The sequence below is a fragment of the Grus americana genome, chromosome 5 (assembly GCF_028858705.1).
Source record: "Grus americana isolate bGruAme1 chromosome 5, bGruAme1.mat, whole genome shotgun sequence".
NCBI classification, from domain to species: Eukaryota; Metazoa; Chordata; class Aves; order Gruiformes; family Gruidae; genus Grus; species Grus americana.
In genome coordinates, this window is record NC_072856.1 from 46,542,645 (window position 1) to 46,560,602 (window position 17,958).

General features: G+C 42.1%; 1 protein-coding gene across 1 annotated transcript; it reads right to left on the bottom strand.

The window, feature by feature from the left end:
- Nucleotides 1-1,273: 1,273 nt before the first annotated feature.
- Nucleotides 1,274-17,954, bottom strand: ALKBH1 (alkB homolog 1, histone H2A dioxygenase). Its single transcript, XM_054828910.1, has 6 exons — nucleotides 17,823-17,954; nucleotides 14,772-14,880; nucleotides 10,099-10,261; nucleotides 6,467-6,557; nucleotides 5,137-5,330; nucleotides 1,274-4,598 (listed from the first exon to the last, which is right to left on the bottom strand). Exons 1-6 carry the CDS (start codon nucleotides 17,943-17,945, stop codon nucleotides 4,175-4,177), a joined length of 1,104 nt encoding a protein of 367 aa, XP_054684885.1. The 5' UTR covers nucleotides 17,946-17,954; the 3' UTR covers nucleotides 1,274-4,174.
- Nucleotides 17,955-17,958: the final 4 nt, after the last annotated feature.

Below are 17,958 nucleotides of genomic sequence, written 5' to 3' on the forward strand. Positions count from 1 at the left end.
GGCAAGAGCACTGTTCCTATGGGGAGAGTAGACCAGACACTTCCAGCGGTCCCTTCAACCGCCATTTCTGTGGTCCTGTGACTACAGATATCAGAAGATGATGCAAGGAAACAGCTTGTATGACCTAAGCTGTAACTTGCACAGTGGCAACTTTTATCTCACCTCAACTTTACCAGAGTGTATGTGAACATATTCTTAGTCAGTGTTCAATTCTTTGTATAGAAAAATAGTTTTATTAAGGTATTTGTGATTATTGTTTGCTAAATATAAATAGCTGAACTTATCTTGTACTGCGCTAAACTTGTCAGCCACATTTTGTGCCTCTTGTACCAGTTCCATAGTATTATGCTACAGATTGTTTTCAACCAGCTTTGGTTATTAGGATTTAGAGAGGCATCAGCAGACTGTGGATGACTGTCACTAGTTTTCTCTCAAAGTCTCTTCTTGCACAGAGATTGTCCAAAAAAAAGGCCTTTTATATATGGGTCTTTTGAGGCCTCCAGCAACTTATTTTTATGGATCATTAATTTCTGCAGTCCATGTACTTCTGTTAACTTTTTGAGGTAATGTGTTCAGACCCAAGCAAGTTTTATGATTTCATCAGAACTAAAGTATGCTTCAAGCACACTGGATTATAGCTCAATTAATTTTGCATCCCAATTAAGTGGAAGACAAGTCTTGTCACCGACAAGTCTCTTTTCTGTGTTAAATCTATTCTGCTTCAGGTGTGATGCAGAGAATGAGAATGACTTCGATGAATAGATGAAGACAGATCCAAGCTCTTGTCTCTGCTCCATAAGCTGGCTTCAACCTGGACGTGTAGCCACGGCAGTGAGATCCTGTGCTGCTATCTGGGTTTTCCCTACCTACTAGCTCAGCAGAGCACGTAGCATAAATAGAGGAGCTTAGGTGTACCTTACTACTATCTGTAGAAATATCTGATGTGGAACACTGAGGAAAAAATGTCAACAAGCTCTCAAAGAAAGGAAGAATACCAAATATCCGAATCATTCCAGCAGCAGGCACGGCTCTAGGGACTGCTTTGCCTGGAAGTTACCACCTGGTTGGCGTGCAGAGGGCATGCAGTAAATCTGTCTTGGGCCCTAGCCAGCAGTCCAGTTTGTAACACTGAACTTTGCTAGCACAGAGGTCTCAAGAGGACTGAAAATTCTAAGTTTGTACAGGCGGTTTCCTCTTCTGTTTCTAGTATTCATCCCACTCTGCTTTGATTCTGATTTAACTGGAGATTTTTCTTCCCTTTCCTCTTGATTATAAAAAATACCAGTAATTGTTTAAACTCTGTTGGACAGTTAGCGTTATCTATAGATCACATAATGGACAGAGTACATGTGGTATACAACATGCTTCATTTCCAGGTGGCCTTGAATTTAACACATGGTTATCTTCCTGTAATCAGCTCATTACATTAATTTTCTTGCAGAATTGGTCCAGATAACCTCTTCTTTCCCTCCCCTCAGCTGTGCACAGCAGGACATCCCAGAAGACTGCCACCTATGCCCTTGATGCAATTTTGTGCTTGTGGCCCTTGGGCAGTACTTCTCCTTTAGAGGAATTATCTCACCATGCACCTATATGAACACAAGCAAATATTTGTGGTACCTATAGATACAAAAATTTGATCAGTGCTATGAAAAATCCTGTTGTGTCACCACAAACCTAACCAAATGAGATGCAGTGTCACAGCCTGACAGCTGTGTAGAGTAGGTCAGTGGTTCCCAATCATTCTGTCCTAGAAGGAAAATTAGCTGTGTGTATCACTGGATGCAGCCCTATTCCCCACCTTCTTCCCAGGGCTGGCGCTGCCTCTTTGAAATCATGTTCTGGAAGCACATTTTCAGAGCCCACAGAAGTCCTGTGGTTTGCTCATTTGTACTCCAGTCTCCTGTGGTCACAGAAGCACTGCTCCTGCTAGGCTGGCGGTTCAGGAAATTCCCCCTTCTTAGAGTTGTTTCTCTTTGTACACAGATGACTGTCCCCACCCCCAGGTTATTTCCCATATGCCTATTTCTGGGCCACGGACTCTTCACTTTCTGGGTGCCTGATACAGAATTAGATCAGAGCTGCCTCTCACTCACACTGGCATTAGGTAACAAGCTTGACTGCAAGGCAGTAACTCGGCAAATTCTCAACTCAGTCACATCTAAACATAAAGCTTCAGGATAGTTCCCATGACCAGCTGCTGTTGGTAGTTTGCAGCATTTACAGTTTCAAACCGCAGAGGATGAACAGTATGGTTTCTTGTCCTTGAATCGCAGGGATAATTGAATCCTGGAATAAATGGTTGCTTGTCATTTATTTGTAGGGAACTGAAGATATAAGAAATGAGAACCAGGGACTGAAACCTCAGCCTGTGGCATGAAGAAACCAGCTCCAGTTAATGACCATCTAGTTCCATGACTGTCTTCTCTGCAGTGGTGAGTTGGCAGATTTTCACTTCCCTCTCAAGAGTGAGGAACAGACAGTCTGCCTTCTCACAGGGAAGAAAACAACTATTCCTCTACCCTTCCCCCCCTTCAGGTGCTGCTAAAGGAGCTTTGCTGTTTTCTGAGACTTACTCAGGCAACTTTCCTTTCTGGTCATGTTATAGCCTCTCTGCATAATAGCATTCACTCTCCCAGGGGTCAGGTCTAAATACACCAGGCTTAGGTTACAGAAAGGACACATTTCTGGCATAGAATAAGATACTGAAATCCACATCTGATTATTTTAGACATTAAATTACTGGAGCTCTTTCCAGTATTGTGTAAGGAATTGATTGCACACATACACACATTCACCTGCTATGAAATAAGCAGACCAGACACTTTCCCCATGAGGAAAAGCTGCCACATACATTTTAAATTGGACTTTGATACTGCAGGCAACACCTCTCTGGAACTGCCCAACAAACCCTGAACTGCCCCTAAGCAAAGCAGCCCTGCAGACATATACAGGCTCCTCCACCGGAGCTGGCAGATGGCAGAGGCAGTAGGTCCAAAAAAAGCCTGGAGGGAACAGCACAAGGGATGCGGCAGCATTAACAATACACTGAAATAACAGGGAGAAAAAGAAAAGAAGAAAAAAGCTAGCCCAAACCTGATAGAGATCTTTAATTTAAAAACCAAGTAAGTTTATTCATTGGGAAAGTGCAACAAAATACCCCAGGGATAGTGCATTCCACTCCAACAATTAAAATTGCATTAAAAAGCAGATAGGAAGGTCTGAGTCTTAAAGAAAACTGGCACAAAACCTAGTGCTTTTCTTTGTTTCAATATATTTATCTTTGGGTGACAGAGATAATCACTGATTAATTTTTTAGGTACTTAATTTACAACTTCATTGCTTCTACTTGCAAGTCATTCTTTTCCTTGCTTGGGACTGAGGACCATAATCTGCAGGCACTTAAGAGGGGGCAGTTTTGAAAGAATGAGGATGTAGGGCTCAGTCACATACTTACTGTTGGGAGGAGACCCAGCTGCAAGCTACTAGATATTCTAAGTAGATATTGCCCCCAATTGTTTCTCTCTAAAATCAGAGGTATGCAAAAAGACTTCCAGTTCTACTCATAAGAGCAGTTTCTGCTGCAGCTGAGGGGGTGCAAGCAGGCAAAAGGAGAGCACAGGACTATAGCAAGCTTACAGCAGGTGTTGCTCAAGGGAGCTGCTAGTTTCTGCTCGATGAACCAATTTTTGCTGCAGAGGCAATTCTCTTGGAAACGCTGCAGGTAAGTCTTACACCCATAGCAGCCTATTCTCACTCATACTTGTTACCACACTTCAGCTGAGCTTTACAACCCCAACAGGATTTTTTAACACACAGCAATTATGTCTCTCTTGCTACCACTTTCTGGCCAATGATTTCAGAATACTTTGAGCATCACTGAACCAAGCTTAAAATTCTCTGACATACAGGTATTGTAAAGGGAACCAAGTACAGTAAAAGTCTGCAACAAAACAACAACAGTTCATCCCTTAAGTCCCAGTCATGAACTTAGCCTTCTTTTCCTTTTAAATTCTTTTTCTCCCCCGACATATTTCCTACAGCAAGGACTACATTTATTTTGCAGAAGTTTATTAATCCCAATACAGACAAGTGACTTCTAGTATGATGGCATTAGTTCCCAATTCCGCATGGAGGCTGCCTATCCAATCCATGTCAGCAGGATCTCCCAGTCTCAGCTGTCTGCATTTGGTTTATGTCTCTTGGTTCTGCTGTTCTCCTGCTGGTGACTGTACTCTGAGGGTGCTTGGCCCTTTCCATTTGTCCCAGATTCCTCTGGAAATTTCTGACCCTCAGCCAACACCTGCCGAATAGTCATATTAATGCGGGAAGACTGCAAGTACTTGGCGCAGACCTGCCAATCCTCATCGGAGCTGTGCTCAATGACTGAGTCAACAGGAAGGTCTGAAGAAACTGCTTGGTCCAGGCATGAAGGCAAAGCTGTCCCTTCAGGGTTGGGGAGGACCCGGGGGACAGCATGGTGCAGCAGACGGCTGAAGCCAGACATCACCATAATATCTCCACTGTGCATGAACATTGCTGTTGGGGCCTCATCCCGCTTCAGGCCCCCAAGCAAAAATATCGAGGACTGCCCAAAACTAGAGACAGTATGAGGATGGAGAGAGAAGAGAAAACAAATTCAGGTAGAGAACAATGATATGTACAGTAAGAAAATATTAGCAGTTAAATCCCTTTACAAAACAAAAAGCCTAAACAAGAAACCAGATGGGCTCCGAGTAACAACTTCACAATGAGAACACGGAAAACAGACTAAGAGGCCTGGTTCAAGGCAGGCATAGTGTGAGCATCTGCCCTGCCAGGTCTGAAGCCCTGCTGAGGTATTTCATCCTTGCCTGCTCATCCCCAGTTGCCACTCTGTTGCTTTACAACAGAGCTGTGCTCTGTGCAAACAGCTCTTCCACTCCACTCTAGGCACGACATCCATGCTATTCAAGCAGTCTTCAAAGAAAAACCTATGCCCTTGAGCTACAGCTTCCTACTATTCAAGTCTTCAGAGAGTGAAGATTATATACCCAATTAGCAAACTACATTATACCAACTTCCTATAACCATATGCAACCATAGGAGAAAAGCCATGAACCCTTCCACAACACTCCAGTGCTTTCCTTGACTCACCTGAATGATAAAAGAGGCCGAGAATGGTCTAGTTCAGACTCATCTACATGAATTCCCAGTGAAGAGTCAAAATGATAGTAGTTCAAGATCCCTGCTTGGGCTTGGAAACCCCGGAATCCACAGGCTGAAGCCACTTGTTCTGACAGGAATGCAAGGTCTGAGGGGAAAGGAGTGTGGTGATTTGCTGAGTACTTCTGGAAGAAGGAGAGTGGAAAAAAACAAAACAAAACAAAAACAACAAACCACACCCAGAACATCAGAGCAGCAAATACAATCGGCAACAAACACTGAATGAGAACTCAGATGTTTGGCTGATAGTCATAAAGAACAACATCATATTTGCCTGGAAAAATGACTACAGTATAGGCAGAACCACAGCAAATCTACCTCTTATTTAATTCTGGGCCTATGCCAAAACTGCCATATTCAATTAATCATAGAGTTAATCATTATATCTGGATGGCAAACTTGAAGTCAGTAAGATTAGTACCAACATCCTGAGGATCTACTTGGTCACTACCTAAACCTGCCAATGGACAGAGAGTTCTGTATCTCATCAACAGAGCTCTGAAACAAGCACTTTTGTTCCTTCTTTGAAGAGTAAGACAAACAAGAATCAATTGCAAATCTACTTTTTCCTCTCTTCCATGAGTGATTCTGAGAGGGAATAACCAAGTCTTCATTAAGGCCACCCAGTAATAGGCTGACCTGGTAAATACAAGGCTGCAAGCAGATTTGGTTAAGTATCTGCAATATACTGATAAGACTGCATATTCACTCTGCCATCCTCTCTCAGCCTCCGACTCAGTCTTATGAAAATGTTTATTTTGGTCAGGAGCCCCAAAATAGCTGTTAATTGGTGAGACTGTACTATAGTGGTTCAGGCTGTTAAGTTCAAAGTCACATCAGCAGCAGTCTCTTCCTGCTCTCACTCACCCCTCCAAAGAGGGGCAGTTTCTCAGAAGTAGCTGTCTTCTGAGAGCTAGTCAAGGTCATCCTCACCTTAAATAGTTAATGATGCTTTTGCAACTATTCCTTTTGGTAGGGGAAAAATCCTCACTTACTCTGAAATAGAGTCACAGGTCTAGTGCTGAGTATATGCTACCATGTCACCTTCCAAAGGAAGGGAGGCAGCAATAGACTTTTGCTGTTAAATCCTTCACAGTAAACTAATACAGATTAAAATGTTATTACAAGCGTGGTTTGTTACAGCCTTTCCTCAGGACTGTCTTGTAGGATCATAAGCAATTTATTCCATGATACCCTCCCTCTGTTTGCCATTCTAAGAGCTTACAGCTAAGAAAAATGGAGAAAAATTTAATTTCAATACCTTAGTATCCCAATTATAATGGTAACCAAGGGTGACCCAGCGCAGCTTCTCCAATAAGCTTCTGGGCTCCCGTTTACTGGAACCTTTCCTTCTGCAAAGGCAAAATAGAAATAAATAGGATCTGTGTTAGTTTCCGAGGGGTTTTCTGGTAGTGCAGCATACAGTAATGAGATTCACTCATCCATATAACAGCCTATTAAAACCATCAATGCTAAACTTTTATTTTCAGTGCCATTATTTTTTTTCCTCCAAAGACCTTGAAAATTCAGTTCATGCAATTTGTGCAAGCTATAGGGCCTACTGCCAACTGCTGTCAGTTTGAAAGCTTGTATTTTCAATGTAGTACATAACAGGTTATCTGATGGAGATAACACAATGAACTGGTGCAGATTTAGAACTCAGAATTAAGCGTGGACTACTTAAGCACCTAGAAGTGAAAGAACAGAATCTGGAGATCTAAAAGCTGCAAACACAAAGAAAAAATATTCTAGGTGCTTAATGGAAAATGACAAGAAAGGAAAGTGCTTTGCCTGACAGTGAAGCATACCACGCTGCATAATACTGCAAAGGGCTGTTAGTTCTATTACTTGGCACTCTTACAATAAGTCCTTAGGACAGCCTGATTCAATATTCAGTAAGAAGCAAGACTGCTCTAGCTATGCCCATGCATTTCTTGTAATGTCAAGAAGTCTAGGTTGCGGGTGTCTCCTACCCAGACTGCTATGCAGGACAGAAAACCGGTCTTCTCAAGTGACAGCCCTAACGCAGAGGGACTCGGTGATCTGCAGCCACACGCCAATTTACCATTCTTACTTGAAGGCAGTGAAGGCAGGAGGAGACCTCAGGGATATGCTTTTACTATGGCCTATGGAAAAGTCCTTAAAAAATTACAGAGAGTATTACTATAGTAAATCAGATAGAAACATGCTAGTAACAAATACAAAAAGGTACACATCTATTTTCTAGTCCACTTATTCCAGCAATTTCAGTTTCTTTTCTCAAGCTAAGTCATGTGTTATGGTAGAGAAAGAAAGAAAAGGGAAATGTACTCAGAACATCACGATAAACAGTAGCACCAGATGGTTTGCTCTCATTTATAGCCTCATTGGTTCAGTAAGACATACTCTCTTTTGCAAAACAGATTCATATTTGTGCTGCCATGGTCAAGTCTCAGCCAAGCATCTGCATTTAATACACATTTCTACCTGGATACACAGTTTGTTTCTGCCCTTCACCTATACTGTACTGATAGGTCCTAAGCCAAACCAGGAACAGGAGTAAAGGCTGATTTCTTTACCTTTAGTAAAATTTCATAGCTCACTGATTATTCAAAGTCAGTCATCTTTCCAGTTTCCATCTTTGTTACAGGGTAATAGCAACTGCAATTACCATAATGCAGCAACACAGTAACTGTCAAAACATGCTGCTTGGAACAATTTATGGAGCCTACAAGCAGGTAACACAGCATTTAAAAAAGCGACAGTCCACAACCTGTTCCTCTACATCTTTCAGTCGACAAACTTAATATTCATAATTAAACATTTTTAGCACGTGCCTTTTGAAAGTGCCCTTCTTTCGCTACAGTGCTGGAGTGTTTGCACAACAGCAGGAATCCTAATATACTCAGTAGGTCATTATTCCCAGAACTTATTATTTTGCATGTGATTTCGCATGTGATTGCTGAGGAGAAGAAAGTATAAGTGTTACATATCTGGAAAGAATGAGCTCCTAGAGTTGTAGCAGCAGGTGCTCCTACAAGAAAGCACAGAGAAATTCTGGTATAACTATGTTAGAGAACAAGCCTGAACAGCAAGCAGGGGGGCTTTGGCCTGAAGCTCCCTTTTTTCTTTATCCACTGGTAAATGATTGCATCTGTAAAATCCCCCCAGCCTTTTCCTTATACACAAGGCTATATATACATATATATCCCTTGTAGGGATGCTCTACCCCCTTTTATGCTTTTAATTGTCCCAGCACTAAAGAAAATAGCCAAACTCCACTTTGTGGAGAGAACATTGCATACATTCCTAGGAACTGCATGGACTCTCCCTACCTTGTGATTCCTGCATCCTGAAAAGAGTAGATAAGCCATGACCCAAGCACATTTATGCATCTTCCTGAAGGCTTTAAAGAGCATTAAAGTTGTGTCGGCTCTTGGAAGTAGACCTCTTTTTAGTTAAGCACTCTGTTTCTCCCCTCCCCAAAAGGCTCTCACCCCAGATACCAGACAGGTTGGCTAGTTTGATCTGCTGTCCTCTAGGTAAAAGCACAAATACAGCAGTTTGCTCACTTGAAGATTCAGGCAAGTGCTTAATAAAACTGCCAGTGTTTCTGCCAGCCATCACTCTTCCAAACACTGTTTTCAGCTGAACTGGATTCAGCTGCAAATTAACCTCTTTTCTGATCATTCCGTGTGCGCGCAGGAGGTGCTGCTGGGAAAGGCCTGTCAAGCTGTAACAGTACCCCACTTTTTTCAGCTGTAGGGCACAATGCACAACACTTTCAAAGAACAATTTTTCATCCTTGATGGAACACAAATGTAAAAGTCAATATTTTAAATACATAAAAGGCATCTGAATTTCTGTAAGTAATTCTGAGCCTGGAAAACACAAGCAGGGGTGTAACTTCTATCCTAGGAGCAAATATTTAGGAGTCCAAATCTTGTTTTTGCCATTCCATATCTTGTAGATGTTAAGAGTATTTTTGAAGAAAAATCTCAGCATGTCAATTTTACTAAGAGACTGAGGTGGAAGATGAGAGTTGTACGGAACTCTGGTCACTCCATCGCATGAAACAATTATTATGAAAAATGGGCAGTGAAATCAACAAGGTAATGCTAAATACCCAAATAACTAAAAGATCGTGTACTATAAACAGCATCTATCTTGTATGTATTTTTACAGTTAAGCAAAAAAAGGTCTTTAAAACTTTCTACTTGACTTCAAAACTTGGACAAATTCTCAATTAACTTCCAAATCAGGTAGAGGAAAGGCAGCTGCATCTGCCACAAAACTCTGACCCTGTGGGAATCTGTCAGAGTAAACAGGATTGCCATTGAAATGGTACATTTAATCACCATCTCAGATTGAATTAAAAAAACCAAACAACCCACCCAAACCAAAATAAAGAAATACTCTGGAAAATAAAACTACAGAAACTAGCTGACTTGAGAAGTTCAAGAAAGTGCAGATAACGGCCTTTCAATTACAGTATACTAGGTTTGACAGCTGACTGGGAAGAAGGGCTAGGTGTTTGGAAAGGATCCTTTTTGCCTCAGGAAAACTGAGGTCTAGAGGGTCCTCATGGTTTTACTTTTCCACGTGTAGCTGAGCCTAGCAAGCTTCCAAGCACCATGATATCAGCCAGGGTCACTATTTTACATTTGACTGATGGATTTGGAATAATTTGCTACTACAAAATCCCATTGTGAGTGTGAAAGCAGAGAATTAACCAGGACGCACATCAAGCCATGAAAAATCCATCTTTAACATGGCATATCTGACACTACCTGTATATTGCCAGTATGTATGCAATCTTTTTCAGGTTCTCTTCCCTGCTCATTTTTCTTAAACCTTCTCAGAGACGAGACCTTCTGGCTCCGTTAGCATGAACAAAGGTTATTGTGGACTTACCTCAATTGCTCCTTGCTCTGTCCCCACAGGTCAATGGTCTTCTCAGGAGCCATGTGTAGGTCCAGGTTGCAGACATTGGGTTTCTGGGGGTATAGCTTGAGACACTGTTTCACCCAGTGACGCTGGCAGCCCGGAAGGAAAGGGTTTGGTATGAAGATAAACCCTGACCACAGAGAAAAAGGGAGGGGGTGGAAAAAAAGGTATGATTAGGCATATTGTTGTTTTTTTCTAAAATTAGAGCAAAGGATGGGGATCGGAGGTACTGAAAAAACCCACTTTAGACACACAGCCACTGACTTTGCATGTAAGCTGATGAAATTTATTAACAGGTCTGAACAGTTAAGGTAAAACCTATTGGTTTTTTTCAGTATAAAAAAAATGGTGCACATAAGGTAGAAGGCAGGGAGTGAAGCCAACTCTGGTCCAAGTAAAAAAATTACAAAAAAGGACATATCTGTGTAAGGCATGTTGATTACAGGTAGATAAAGGAGTAAGAACTTGGAAAGCAAATTGCTTTGGGGTAAATTTGATTTTGAAATGATTCAGCAAGATTTTTCTCTTGAACCTTGCAAAGTTAAAGTAATTCTGGCCTCGTTTTGCTAGACTTCAAACTAACCTTGTTGCTGCCTCTGAACTCATAGTGTCTTCTTATTGCTACTTCACTGACATGAACTGCAGACAGCAGTCCATGGGCTGAGCAAGTCTCTAGTAACGTAACCCATGCTCTCCTTTGCTTCACGCTTATTTCCAACTAAGTCTGGTTGTATCCATCTTTGTATTTTGGTATGGTAATACTCAAAAGGGATGAAAGTCATATCCTAAACTGCTTGTTGCTGACTGCTAATACTTTGCAGTCATTGTTAATTAACAAAACAAAATAAACACGTATCTAGTCTGCACATTCATTTAGCCAGGGACCTCAGGCAGAGTTCACACAGCAGCCCAAATAAGAGGGTTAGCAGAGATGTAATGGATTGATTTGGTCTCTATCAGATAAGAGTCCTTGACACAAGATCTGCCATCACCAAGACTGCTAACAGGATTCTTCACTGGAATTTTCTCCCCAGCACCCTGGGGTGTTTCCTTCCAGGCCAGGGTCGACAGTATTGATGAATAAATGTCTGACAGGAAGACGCCATTAGTCTGTATTGTACCTACTCTGAGAATCAAGGCACTTTCTCAAAGACTATCAATTCAGTAAGACTCACCAACACAAAATTCACATACAAAGAGAGATAAGGGTATAGGAGGAACAAAGAAAAAGGAGGTTTCAAGGTTTTGCCCTACTGTGTCTTTTTGAACTTCTCAGTCAAGTTAAACAGAGATAAAAATAGATGAAAAAGGAAGAAGCTAGGCTAGGAGCCTCAGTAGGATACAAACTTGCCTTGTGGCCTCATGAAAGTGGTAATAAAAGGACAGAAAAAGCTTCCTGCCAGCATATCTCACAGACCTCACAAGATTAAATTAACTGGTTAGAAAAAGAGCCTTCGGTGTATTAATAATACTCTGTCATTCATTTCACTCCATTCCCTGTACCTTCAGACTATGGCAGCCTTCTGATAGGTGTGGTTACAAGAAGTTTCTTTGCCAGAAGCATTAAATTTACTTTTTGTTGGCCTCTACATAGAACAGAATCATAATATTGCCCTTCCCCTCTACAGCTTTTGATGTGGGGTTCTCAAAGCACTTCACTACATTCATGAAATTACGCTCTACTATGTATGTATTATCTCCAAGTATTAATGAGGGAATTGAAGTCTGGATGGCTAGTTACACACAGAGACGATAACAAGAACGCAAATTTTATGAGTCTTGTATCAGAAGCTTAGAACATGCTCACGTGTCTCCAAACCTCTCATTGCTTACTCCTAAGAAACCAGGTTAGTCTAGATTTACAGAAGCAAGAACAACTAAAAATGGGTTGCTGCTATGCTTCTGATGTCAAGAAAGGCAGAAACCCCTGAATTTCTAACAGTTGCAGAATTTTACTATAAAATTCTACCCTAACATACAAGACTAATAGTTCCTGCGAAGGCCAATAGTGCTACAAATCGGTGACTTACCACACATTGGAGGGAGAAGAGTAAAAATATATTTCTGTAGAAATCTTCCTGATCTGACTAAAGAACACCACAGATAAGCTTTGAAGGCAACACAATTGAACCTCTTGGCCTTGAAAAAGTTGGTCTGAGTGGAATGGGCAAAAGACGAATTCTTTGGGGATCTGTATACTAAAGGAATCTGCCTAGAGGAAGCAGAGGCAGTTCTCTTACTGCAGCAAAATCTTGCAGCACAGTAGGAATTAATTTACACCTCGTGAAAGTGGTCTCCAGCCTCGGTCAAAGGAAGAATAAGACACACAGATGTCTAGCAACAAGAAAAATCCCTCATAAAACCAATTTGTGTCAGTTATAAAGCCCAAAACCAGCATCACCCACATCTTGGAGAACTCTGGATACTGCAACAGAAATTCACCCAGTTTCCTTGGTCTTCTATTTCATCCACTTACTGTGGGGATAAAACCAAATGCCTTCACTTCCATGTGCCCACAGACAAACTAAAGAAATTCTAACTTATTTTAGAGGGCTATTGGGGCAGTTGGTTAAATATCTTATAGTGCTTTAGGATATCCAGATAAAGGTAGCTGGAAAGGGATGAAATATTCTTGTCCACACATAGCATGATTCTAAACAGGACTAAGAATTTGTTAATATATTTGCATTTCATTTTAGTGAAAAGTTTTCTTTGTCAAAGCAGAAGAAAAATGCAGATAAGTGGAACACTTGTGATCCCCTCCCGCCATGTAATTGCTAGGAAAGACATTTAGACAGACATAAAATAACAAGCAAGGGCAGCTATAATATGACAGGTAAGTGGAACAAAAAATTTAGAGGCCAGAAGAGGTGGAAGTCTTTCTCCTGAATTATTCAATTCCCTGCATATTAACCATGCCAGATGGCTGGTGTGGCTGCCTCAGTTTCAGAAATGGTAGGCTGGCTTCATAGCAACCCACACAGACACTGACTGCAGTCCCAATGAACCAAAAGAAACATGACAAACCCCCAAATACAACAAAAATCCCTGAAATAAGGAGGATCTGGGGAACTACAAACTCATTAGCTTTACCAAAACCCCTGGTAAAATTATGGAGCAAACTTTCATGACACCCACTTCCAGACACAAAGTGATTGGGAACAGCCAGCACGGATTTACTGAAGGCAAATTTTATCTAACCAGCCTTACTGCCCGCTACAGCAAGATGCCCAGACAAGGGGAAAGCAGGGGATGCTGTTTACCTTGGCTTTAGCAAAGTTTTCCAGTTGGTTTCCTGCAGCACCACTGGAGCCAAACTGGCAGCTCATGGATTTTTATGGGTAAACTAAAAGGGTGAGCAAAAGCTGGCTGGGCCAGCAGGCTTAAATAATAGTGATTTGGTGGTTCAAAGTGTAAGCAGTGGCTGTTGAGTTGCATTCCTCGGGTTCATACTGGGGCCAAGACTGATAACTACATCTGCATCAACCTGGATGATGGGACATTCAGCCTTATCACACTTAGAGAAAACACTACATTGAGGCAGCAGTGGATATGTTGGAGGCCACTGCTGCCACTGAAAGGGACCTTGACAAGCCAAAGAAACAGGCCAACAAGAACCTCTGAAGTTACATGGTGATAATCCTGCACCTGGAGCAGAATAACACCATGCAACAGTATGGCCCGAGGACCTGAGGCCTAGGGAGCAGCTCTAAATCAAAGGACATGTGGTTCTCAGAGGACAAATTGAGCACGAGTCAGTAGTGTGCCCTTGTGGCAATGAAGGCTGATTACACATTGGCCTATATTAGTAAGAACTACCTAAAGGGGCATTATAGAGAAGGTGGAGCCAGATTCTTCTCAGAGGTGCAGAGCAAGATTATGAGAGGCAACAGTCACAAGTTACAGCAAGGCAAATTTTGGTTAGATAAGGTGAAAAAAAAAAAACCCAAACAAAAACACACACAAGAGTGGCCAAACACTGGAACAGGTGCCCAGAAAGGGTGTGCAAATTCGTGGAGATTTCCAAAACTCACCCATACAAAGCTCTGAGCAACCTGATCTAACTTTCACCTTGACCCTGCTTTAAGCAGGGAGCTGGACTAGACCTCTGGAGTTTCCTTCCAGCTGAACATCTTTCTGTGATTCTACCAGGTGACCTGCAAACCTAAGATTCATTTCAGTTTTTGAAATAACTTGCCTAATCAAATTACTCTGTACCTTGAATAGGACAAGTGGTTCTTACTCACTTATTGTAGTCAGTGTTCACCAGCAAGTAGATGCCACACTTCAGCCCTGAAATGACTGTATTTCAGTCACTTATCAAATTTTCATGAAATACATAGAGATTTTTTATTTCAGCATCTTTTTTTCCTCAAAGGCAACAGGAGTCCATTCTTACAAGGGATGGTCTAGTTGATCAGAAACTGTGAAACAACTGGCTCTTCTGTCCTCACCTTCACATAGCCACATCCCACCCTTTAGCTGACTCATTTGTCCTCCTGTACTTAAAATAACATTAAATTACACTTCAGCAAACCAAAATAGCTTTTTCAGACAGGGCGAGGAGGATAAGATGGAAGATGCCTGAATCCAAAGCATCAAGGTTGTGTTTAATTTTTCTTGAAATCAGAAGTACCTACCCGGATACCCATTGAGGCCATAGGCTTTCCACTGGCTAACTGGCTGTAATCCTGCTCTGTAAGCATCTTGATCACTGACTGAGGAAATACTGAGCTGTGATCTGAACACCTGGCAAAAGAAAAAACAGATGCAGTTAAAAAAAAAAGGAAAAAAAGAGGAAGAAATACAAAACTCATTGAAAAATAGCAACTGTAAGAAACAGTGCTACCATATACCAAGGTAAGTCATGTGAAAATGCCAACTGTACCACAGAACTATTGTCTAAGCAACTGTGACCAGAACCGGGCATTGCTGCTCAGAGCTAGTATGTACTCCACACAAGAATCAAAAGGTACCTACAGTTTTTACAATACCTAGGGCTCAGGAGATATGTCCTCCATCCATAAAAACTCCAAACAATTTATACCAATGAGAAAAAATTTGGTACTATTTGTCCATTTTCACAGTACAGCCTCATCATTATAAAATATTCTGGTAATTATCAGTCTCCATTAGAGAACAATATTTAGTACCCATAACACTTTATACCTTCAAAGAATGTTCCAAATACAAGTTACTGATGATCCCATAGGGTAGATGACTATTCTCATCTGTAATTTACAGAAGGAGTAGTACAGTGATGAAGTGGGCAAAGCTGTCTGATATGCAGAAACCCTGTAAATTCTGAATACCACATTGCCACTTCTGTTTCCAATAGCAGGGTCAACAGCTCAAGGCTTAGCAAAACACTTGATATACATATGTTGTGGTGACCCAAGAGAGTATTTAAGCTGCAATAAGCCAACACTTGCTGGAAAAAAAAACAAAAACCAAAAAAACCCCAAACAAACAAAAAAAACCCAAAAAACCAAACCAAAACACCTAAACTCATCCACCATGTTCCCACTCCCTTCTTCCCTTAGGATTAGGGACCATCTTAGTAAGAGCAGCATAGAAGCAGGTTGGTTGTGTTCTGGCTTAGCTCCCCAGTCCAGCTCTCCACGTCACTGTGCAAAAGTACAGGCTCCTTAAGGAAAGAGCTGGCCAGGCATAGTGGGAATAAGCAGGCAGAGACAGGCAAGACTTTGTTTCTGACAATTTTAAGTGTATGTTAAATTAAGGCCTTTATACACAGACTCTGCAGTAGTGAATGTGTAAATCAGTCTCTCTGCAGGTTGACAGCTCTGGTTAACATCTCAGCAACAAGTCTAAATTATGTACACAGAATTTCTAACCAAACTCTAAACTAGTGCTGGGCAGCAGCTTCTGGCAATGTCCTCAGTTTTAACAATTTTTCAGCTCTCTACCAAAAGCAGCTTTGTGACTGCCAGCCTTGGAGAGCTTTATTCAGAGTCCTGTCTGCAGAACCTCCCCAGGAAGGCTCTTCCTTCAACTAAGACATTGCCACCTCTCAGTCTTCTCAAACTGCTTACACACCAGCTGCTGCCAGGGCTTCCGGAGAACAGGAGCTGTTTCTATGCTGAAGAACTACATGTGCTGAATCAGTTAAATAAGCCTGGTAGCAGGGCAGCTGGGGTATGTCACACTTCACTGAAGAGCTCAATCACTTGAAGCAGTTTTCTGAAAGAAAAAGAACAATAGTATCTGGGCCAATCTGCCTGGCCTGTAGCTCTTCTTAAAGAGAAAAGGCAGATGTTTTTAACCTGAGGGAAAGAGGAATAAAAGATGCTCTTACTAGGAAGCTATCAAGTGATCTTAGAAGGTAACAAGCACAAAAAGAATGATACAGAGAGGGGACAGATGCTTGTGATGCTTTCAAGTACTTTGAATTTCCCAGAAGGGCTGTAATGCTGGAATCCTTTATTTGACAAAGGATTGCTGCAAGCTCAAGAAAGGCTGAAATGTTAACAACTCCCTTATTTAATGCTAACGCCTTGAACAATTTCATACAGGTCAGGTTTTGTGTCCTGTTAAGAATATCAAAATTGTAGTCTAAAAAGATAGAAAAATATATATTCTAATAGAACAGTAAAACAAAAAAGCTAAGCATTTGAACTATGAAAAATTAGACAAAGTTTCATTTAAACTATATCCCCAACTCCCTTTTTTCATGTAGGCTCATATGTCAAAAATCCCTGGTTAACAATACTTCAGGAGATATCCACTATCCTTTTATGAAGTGACAAAACAGAAAATTAGTTTAAAGGATCACTTCTCCATCACTCAACACATGGTAAACTACTAACCATGATGGCTACTACTTTCAGATGTGCTCCTGACTGCATGCCCCTAATCCACTGCAACAGTCGGACTTGTTCTGACGGCTAAACCAAATGTTTATTATATGGGAGTAAGAAAGGAGAAGAAACTTTACCAAGGGGAAGACAGCAAGAACTCTGGGCACACACCACACAGCAAGGTAAAGCTGCTCCTGGCTCCTTCTCCAGCTCACCCAGGTGTTTCAGGGCCAAGACAAGGACAAGTAGGCCCAGGAAACAGCATCAGCTCCAACAGCAAAACTTGCTTTTTTTTTTTCCTCCATCCACATGTTCCTTTGCTTCCCTTAAGTAACACATGGTTCTATTAGAGGCTCTGGAGATCCCTTACTGCAGCACAGGGATCTAATTAAACATTATGCGAGTAAATAAACACAAGCAACAGTGGTAAATCTGTGAATAGGCAGCATGCTGGCCAAGGGCGGCGGGGACAGCACCTTGTGCCTTCAGACAGAGCCCCACGACGCCGCGAGCAGCCGATCCAAGGGCACCCCAGGTGAGCCTACTCTGGGTCCGGCGGGGAAAGGGGCCCTGAGTTCTCAGAGCTGCACACCCTTCCTCAGCTGCTCGCCTCCAGTCAGGCAAATAGTTTTTTAAACGCTATAGAGACCCATAAGGGGCTCAGAGCTGGAGGATGGCGCCTTATAGCCAGTAGCGGGGCGGAATTAGAGACCTGGCATGGAGCACTAAGGGAAGCAATAGATCGATAGAACAGGCTACAGCAACACCCCCACAGCACCACGACACCCCTCAGAGGGCGGGACAACCTCGGAGAGCGCCCCGCCACCTGACCCTCACCACGAGGCGAGGATAGTGGGAACCCAGCGTTATTACCTGAGCCCCCGGCACGGAAAAGTCCACTACACCCCGCAAGTCTGATACATCACGTTGCCGGTAGAAGCGAAAAAGCCGGCGGAAAGCATCCTCTCCGCCCTCTCGCGTCAGGGCCGCCGCCATTTCGGCCAGGCCG